The following is an 8615-nucleotide window of genomic DNA, read 5'->3' on the forward strand; positions in this document are numbered from 1 at the left end:
TCTTTTCCAAAGTACTTACCCCCATCTAATGTGCTATGTATTTTATGTTTTTAAATCATCTCTCTTTTGCACCAGACAGGAAACTCAATATCAGCAGAAATTTTTATCTACTTTGTTCACTATTGAACTCACAGCACCTAGAACAGTGCCTGAAGCATTTAGTAGGTAATTTTTGAAGAATAAAGGAAGAGTGCTATAGTGGTGCTATAGAGGATTGTTGCATAAATGTGCTTTTCTTCTTCTAATACAGGAAAAATGCAAAACCAACTCTTGGCATACATGCAAAACAATAATGGGTGAAGATTAAACCAACAAGAAGAACACAGCATTGCATTAAAATTATTTGTGTACCAGATACAAGTGTATTTTTAAGGTGGGAGGAAGCAGAGTCAATCTTTAGAATTCAGTCTTTGGAGGGAATCCATGTGGAGAGTTCAAATCAATCAGCGAATGCCAGAGACTCTTGGTGCTGGAAATTCTAGAGGTATGGCAGATCAAAATATCTCATTTTGTTTGCAGGGAAGTAGCCCTGGAATATAAAGTAACTTTCTCTAAGCACACAGTCAAGCAGTCACAATGATCAGACTCAAACCCAAGTCTGACTTCTGGGTCTATGCAATTTCTCCCCCAAACCCAAACTGCACAATTTCAGTAAGTACCTTGAGCTCCTAAGATTAGCAAATACTCCAATCAGACAACTTCGCATCTGAAAAACCTCACATCCTCACGAGGCTGCCATTGCACAGAAGAGCACATTGTACAACATTACACCTATCTGTATTCATTTATATATTTAAAATTACTCCCTCTGTTTTCAGGTCAAGTCTTCTGACTCTAGAAGACACCATTTTGCAGTTTAGTCATAAAGCAGAGAAAAATTTTAAAAAGAAAAAAAAAAAAAACCCAGGAAGAGAAAGGTGGGATGGACAAATTGGAAAAATGGAGCAAGGAAAGGTAAAAATGTTAAGAAGGCAAAAAGAGGCAAGAAGAGAAAAAAGCATCCAGGATACTGAAAAAAAAAGGACTCAGAATTTCTTTGAAGAGCTGTGCCACAATGTGTCTCTTTCCATTATGAAATCATTTCCTTAGAGATAATCGCCAAAATAATTAAAGCTCAACTGCGTGTTTTCAAATGAACTCTTTCTTTTGCTTTTTAAAACGTATTATCTCTATCTCACAATTTAACCCTTTTTAATACATCATCTCATTTTCTGTGTCATGTTTATAAATTTTGTTTCTCCAGTGAGAACATAAATTCGAACATACCTTTTCTGTATTCAACCTAAGACCCAAAATAAAACCTAAAAAGTATAGTAAATCATCAGAGTCATTTATACCTAGCTCTGTTTACTCATCTGGTGAACAAACATTCTAGTTGTCTACTGGGGGCTGCAGGTACAGGGTGAATAGGGTGGACCAGATTCTTGCCCTCACAGCTTATATTTCAATGAGACAGTCAGGTAATACAAGGTTAAGCAACGAGTCATAAATACAGCTCTGAGGATTCAGTGATCCAGCGCATATGTTTCAGAGATTAGGAAGATAAAAATGATAGGGAAGACTTCATGAGGATATGGCACTTTTGCTCTCCTCACAAGAGAATCTGCAATTCCATAAGCTGGGGAAAGAGGAGGCAGGAAAGAGTTTATTCTAAACATTAGGAGATATGCAGTGTGGCTCTCAGCGAAAGATTAGATGAACTTAAAGAAGAAAGAAGGCCAGAGAATGCAGGCTCTTGTAAGCTATGGATTTTAAAAGAAATGGGAAGATAATGAAGTTTTAAAATAAGGTAGTAACAAGATATAAGGTATCAAAATTTAGATGCTGAATATCTTTTTCTAATATCCTGTAGATGCAGTTAACTGACATGTAGATTCCAAAATGGAGACCTCATAAAGTAGACCCAATAAAGTATCTTCAAAAAATGGAGACCTCTATAGTACCTCTCTCGTACCTCTCTCGCTTGTAAGCAAGTCATTCAGTGCCCACAGATATATTTGGTAGTCAGCACACAAGTTGGGTAGACCCAGCACCTCTGCCCATACCCTGCTATTTCCTCAGAGATCCTGCCCTTTCCAAGTTTCCCATCCCCTTGTATCTATGACCTCCTCCTTCTTGTTTAGCTAATTTCTTCTCAGGAACTTTTTCAGACACACAAGTTCAAATTCATTATAATCTGTTATTCCTTTTCTCCCTTTGCCTCCTTTACAGTCATCTCAGTAAATTCTCTCTCTCTCAACTCCATCTTTGAGTTTATGTAATAACCTTACTCACAGTTTAATAATAGTTCATATGATAAAACTGAATAAAAAATAAGCCACAAGAATGAAAGTAAAATTGAAAATAATTGAAAAATCCAGGGTTATGAGTCTTTAAAAACTTTTGAAAATATCTAACAGTACCTTTACATATTCTGGCCAGCTCCTCATTGTCTTCTAATTAAAATTTCTTTGTTAATAATTAGATAAACCAGGCTGGAAGACTAATAGCAATATCAAACAGCAATATTCGAAATTAGAAACATATTTAATGTCATCTTTCCCTTCTGGCTAATTGCTATGGTAACTGTACTGTTATTTATACATCTCATTGCAGATATTAGTATTTCAGCTAGATATTGGGTTAATAACCTTCAATGGACTAGTGTGATAGCATCATTTATGTCATTATTACTATGAGAAAACACGTTCCAAATAACTAACTCACAAACTTTTAGAATCATAAAAAGTGTAGCACATATGCCAACTCCAATACAGGAAGTACTGTCCAGAATCATCTAGCATAGTTTATATAAATATTTTTTAAGACTATGAATTCATTTTAGAGATTTAAAGTTGACCCTGCAATTGGATGGGAACTTATACATCTAAAGAGTCTCAAAAAACACAGACCTGAGGAAGGAGAAAAATTATATAAATGATGGAATATATATTTGAATCTTATACACATGCTTAGATTTTCTAAAGAAGTGTCACCATTTAAGGGAAGGGGATTGGTAGGGCTAATTAGAAGCATTCTCTTTAAAACTTCTTAGTTAACTGTAAAATGAATAGCTCTAGTTTCAGTTGCTTTTTTCCTTTTTTGATCACATCAAAGAATTTTCTAAATATTATAAAACTCCATTTCCATACAGGAAAAAAAGGATTTATTGTTTATAAGGCTAACTGCAATAACAGAATTTCAGTTAATTTCAAACCATGTCCAAATATCTAAATAATGATTTTGGACAGAAAAGGCATTTAAAAAGGAACCAAAAGATATGGTTCCATGACTTCTCATGTTTAAAATAGAGAAAAATGGAATATGCAACTAAAGAAATAAAGGTCTCTTTTTTAATTTTGGTAACCATGCCCACCCCACAAAATTAAAAGAAAATTTTTCCAGAAGACCAAAATTATGAGTCTTGCTGTTAAATGGATTTACATTCAAATTTCATTCCACCATTTCTCTGCATCAGTGTATTTTATTTTTGAGATTTAGAAAAATTACTGCAAAAGTACTGCTATACTAAGTACATTTATTTTCAGTAGTAAAATAACAAAATGTATTAAATCATCCTGAAGTTTGATTAAGCCCTTAAAATATTTTTAACATCGTTATATAGTATGAAACCATCAGCACCCAGAAACTTATCTTTCTGATCCAGCACCTAAAAGCCTGAATATGGAATTAAAAACACAAAGCACTTTCAGTCACTACTGCATGGACAAGGAAAGTTCTTTCCAGGCAGTCTCATGAATTAAAAGATATTCTAAGAAACACTGACTTGACTTCACCATCTTTGGAAGCATAGATTTAAAAATTCCATTTTCAAACTTTAATAATAATATATAAAAAATAGTCCTTGAAATAGTTGCCCTAATCAAATAGACTGCACTGTAAGTGTAGCCAATGCACACACACGTAAGCAAATAATTCCCTTTATTGCTTATCTTTCCTTTCACATGTGCACCACATATGACCCACATCATTGGGCTTTCTTCAGAAAAGTAACAAATCAATACCAACCACTGCCAAAAAAGGAAGAACGTAGGAAGCAACAAATCCAGTAATTTAAAAATATACATATTTTTAATAAACATAGTTGAGGTAGAACCACAGACCCATGGACTACGCTTAAGGTCCCTGCAGAATTACTAAACTGTCTTTCATGACCTTAGAATCACTGGGGAGGTAGTTACATTCCTCATCTATGACCAGGATTCCCAACAGGCTGTTGAATGAATGGAGCTTGTATGCTGTCCCACAAAAACAAGGACACAAAACTAAACTATGAGCCATTCTGCTGCATATTTGTTTACTCTTGTTTTACACAAAGTAGAGAAGTAGCTTTGAAAAGTTGTACTGGCCACCCTTTTTTCTGAGCCGCAGATTAAAACACTTCAGCAACACAGAATGAGCACATACTATTGCAGACTTCATTTTCTTCCTCCATAGAAAGATGTTCATGTGTCTGTATGTTCATGTGTGAGTGACAGTGTGTGCCAGAGGGACACAAGTACAAGTTGAGATCAGACACTGTTTTAACTATCTAGATATTTGGTGGCACATTCTCAGAGTCCACCGATATTTCTGTTAGGAAACCTTGTAGGGTGCCTTTTAGGGGGTTCCTTGTCCTTCCACGGTTTCTCTGATAGATATAACATCCCAGCTTTTTTTTTTTTCAGGTGAGTTAAGTGAAAATAACTGTTATGTCACATCTTCAGGTAAGAGCAACTCAGAGGTGAAATTCTGGGATATAATATCAGAAACACAATCAGATATTGCCAAAAAAACTGGCAACTAAGTTGGAAGACCACTGACATGCAGATTGAATTCTGGTTAAGATTCCTACCTGCTTTTCCAAGGTCACTGAACCATTAAAATATTAAGGCTTGAAAAGCATTTAAATAGTGACTATGAGTAGAGAAATGATTTGTTTCACTTAAATTTTTAAACTAGTGGCAATACCTGTCCAATATCTCTTACAAGGGTCTGATAAAAGGCAACTGCATCCAGTGTCACCTCTAATTCCTACCAGAGCTAAGATAATACCCTTCATTAGATAAATTTGGCAAACCCAGTGATAGTGCTAATTCAGCTCCGACCCAAGTCTTTGTTACAGTTCTCATTTCAGTTTAGGCAGCTCAGATAAGCTTATCAGTGGGCTTTGAACTGACATTCTGGGATGGCACAAAAGACCATATTACCAGGGAGGATCATTAATGAGCATCAATAAATGTTACTACCTTCAGAGAAGACACTAGCTCTGTGGTTTGCAAGGCAAGAAGTAAAATGCAAGACCTTCCAATTCCCTCTATATGATTAGAATCTAATCGCAATGTGTGCAGATGCATTTTTAAGAAAAGCTATGTGAAATTTAGCTGGAGAAATACAGTGCTTCTATAGAAAAGAATTTTCTTTTTTAAGAAGATAATCCACTTGGACTTTTAATTGAAAAGTACATAAGTGGTACTCTTTGCCTTGCCTTGTCATTCAAAGAGTAAATTCATTTTGAATTAATGAAAAATGGTTTAATTTTAGAGTGTTAGCAATCTCAATTTATTTAGGCCTGCCTGTATTTAAAAAACTAGCTTGAGATCCTTTTACAAACAAGATCAGTTTCCATAACAAAACAAGACCCAATCTCTCTTTTAAGGCTATTTTCCAAAACCTGTGGGTTTTGACTCTAGAATTCTTCACTCCCCCAAATCACACTAACAACGTTTGACATGATGACAGACAGAGCAAAAAGAATTCATTTCTGCCAAATAAGTACACTGCTGTTTTTTTTGAAACCATCATCCCCTTAATTCCATTTTGGTAAATTTCTGAGGAATGTTTAAAATTGGAAGGGCAGACTTTGGCTTAAGAAGTGGCCTCTCTGCCATTTTCATGGCTGATTTGAGACCCATTATGCACTCAATTCTGCATTGTAAAATCCAGGCTGGGGACAAATTTCTGCCTGTCATCTTAGGAAAGGCCAGGAGTTTTGCACCATCCTGTAGTGTGAAAACAGAAAATCAAAGGCAGCATAGAGCTGACTGCTTCTTTCCTGATCTGCTTGCAGCTTTTTTGAGGCAATCTTGGCTGACACTATCTCATCCTGGGAAGGGTAATTTAGTAGAATAATATATAGTTTAAATAGCATCTCCCCAGGGAAAGTTCCTCCTTACACTTAATATCGAATGAAAAAAGATAATCAGCGAGTAATCATTTGATGCTTGGCTAAGAACCATTGCATGGAGAAAGCTTTTAGGAAGCACAATTTTTTTTTTTTAACCTGATAAGATCCTGATTCAGGAGTCAAGAGGCCCAGATATTTTCCTTATATTGTTCATTCTTTGCGATGACCTAAACATAAAACTGCAGATTATGGATCAAATTTGCTGTGACCATCACTCTAATTATGTGATGTAAATTGCAGAGATAAAAATGTCTTACAAGAATTTCAAAAAATTTTATACAGTTCTCGGAAAATGACAGTATGGATAACTCTGTAAATGACCTCTTCTGTCTAATGTCAATTTCAGAAAACAAGTTTCCATTGTAAATGTTTAATCAGTGTAGTTCCAGGAACCTAGCAAAGAAAACCTTATCTTCTCTCCCAACTTATTTGCTCTGCAAGCTCTTTCCTAGCTCTAGCTCAGCTTCCTGCAAATACTTTATAGGCTTTTCTCTCTCAAAGGAACTGGAAGCTCTCTCTAGGTTCTGAGCTAGACAGAAGCCCTGTGGTTTGATTCCATTAGTCCAAGCCCTGGTCCACTGCAAGCAAACTGCAGCATTCACGCTTGCAAAACCCTGGCAACCAGGTTCTAGAATGGCCACCAACACAGACTGCACACATTCTTCCATGCTGTTTTGCCCAAATCTTGCCCGAAGCCAGCCAACCTCAGTAGAAAGCATCCTACCTTCCATCATGGTGGCAGAATTGCATTCCTTAATTTCCAAGGAGTCTGAAAAAACACAGGAGGATACGCTTCCAGGTCCCAGCTAAGTCCTCACAACGCCGCTGCTGAGGTCTGCTGTGTCAGCTGCCGAAGCCAAAGGAGACAAGTGTTAACCCGAAAGATAGGCCATGGATGCTGCTGGTGCTGCTTCACCTACAGGCTCCCAGGAAGATGCTGAGAGAGAAAGGCAGAGGAACAGCAAGCCGGCCGAGCTGCACCGCCTGCGCTGCCTCGGCCAATCCCTTCAGCTCTGGCCCGCGTCACATGGTAGCCAGCCTGCATCTCCTGACACAATACCCCCGGAGAGCACACGGAACCTATTTCCCTTCCCTATTCCCCTCCACCCCAGCGCCTCCCGTTTGTCACCAAATACATAGCCCCTTCCCCACCTGGTGACGCACTTCCCCCGCCCCTCCGCGTCTTCTTCTTAAGCCTATTGCAGCGGCTGGGTGGCCGAGATTAATTATCAGGCGCTGCCACCTTAACAGCGGACTCCAGCATGAAAGGAGCACCTAAGTGGCTCGCTGAGGCGGGTTTTTTTTTTTTTTTTTTTTTAAGAAAAACTTCTTAATTCCGTGCAGCCCGAAGTCTTGGCAACACGCTTTTAACGCTCCTATTCCAACCTCGTTTTGCCCTGAAGGAATTCCAAATGTCAGTATCCGTGGCCTCTGCGCACATCTGTGAGTCAGTCTCTCTCTCTCTCTCTCTCTCTCTCTCTCTCTCTCTCTCTCTCTCTCTCTCTCTCTCTCTCTCGCTCGCTCTCACCTCCATTCAAGAGAGAAAAAGCAATCCGCTGACGTCACATCATAAACAATTATCCCCAAAAGGATGATGCAGAAAAAATTTCACCCCAGCTGCCTTCAAGAGAGCCAGGGAATTAATTGCGCATGACATGCCGAAGGGCTGGGAACTGTCATTAAAACAAAGAAACAAAAGAACCCACCCGAGTGGGGCTCTGGAATCAAACTGGCAACGCTTGAGATCATTTCTGGGGCGGGAGGCGGGAGAGAGGGGAGAAGGCAGGGAGCGGAGGCCTTAGCACGACCGAAGACAGCTGTGCACGCCGGCTTCCTCCCACTTTAATTTGGGCCAGCAGGCCAGGCCGCAGACAGACCCCAGGGCGCCTCTGGACAACCGGTTCGAGTCCCGCGGCCGCCGCGTCCTCCCTGCCGAGCGCACACGTGAGCCGTCTGGCTTCCCCAGGTGGGGAGCTTTCTCGCAACCGACTGTGGCTACAGCTGCCAACTGCAGTTCCTGCAGGAAACAGACTCTCTTCTAAATGACACGTTTTTCGAGACGCGCCTCTTGCATCTGGAGTCTTCTTCGAGCCCATTCCTTCACCCTTGCCCGGAGGGAGGCAATTGTGCCTGGTTGTGGCGGGAGGGGTGGGCGGAGCCCTGGGGTTTGGCTTCGTCCAGGGATGGGATCTAGGTTCCTGTGTTTGCCTAGTGGGAAGTATTCTGGCACCCGTTCTGGTTGGGTTGAGAGTTTGTCATCTGACTACTCCCCAGAGACCCCGGGAACCTTTCAGAGGGCCCCAGGACCCGGTCCAGCGATCCTTGCTTTCTCTCTAAGCAGGCTCAGACAGCAAAAGGAAAAAACAAAACAAAATGGGTAGGGTGACCTATGAGAGGGAGGGAGGGAGAGAAGAAGAAGAGGAAGGGAGATGGCAGGCCAGCAAAGGAC

General features: G+C 39.7%; 1 protein-coding gene across 23 annotated transcripts in view; it reads right to left on the reverse strand.

The window, feature by feature from the left end:
* Positions 1 to 8270, reverse strand: part of Sgip1 (SH3GL interacting endocytic adaptor 1) — a 200500-nt gene extending 192230 nt beyond the window's left edge. For 4 of the 23 annotated variants that reach the window (XM_047541539.1, XM_047541556.1, XM_047541548.1 and 1 more), the window contains exon 1: positions 6891 to 7252. In XM_047541539.1, the coding sequence (XP_047397495.1) occupies positions 6891 to 6900 (10 nt within the window). In that variant the 5' untranslated portion in view covers positions 6901 to 7252. Of the gene's footprint in view, positions 1 to 6890; positions 7257 to 7318; positions 7644 to 7872 lie in introns of those variants that run through there. The other 19 variants (XM_047541452.1, XM_047541461.1, XM_047541430.1 and 16 more) reach the window with 9 other exon arrangements.
* Positions 8271 to 8615: the final 345 nt, after the last annotated feature.

Source organism: Sciurus carolinensis, chromosome 1 (genome assembly GCF_902686445.1).
Source record: "Sciurus carolinensis chromosome 1, mSciCar1.2, whole genome shotgun sequence".
In the NCBI taxonomy this organism is placed as follows: Eukaryota; Metazoa; Chordata; class Mammalia; order Rodentia; family Sciuridae; genus Sciurus; species Sciurus carolinensis.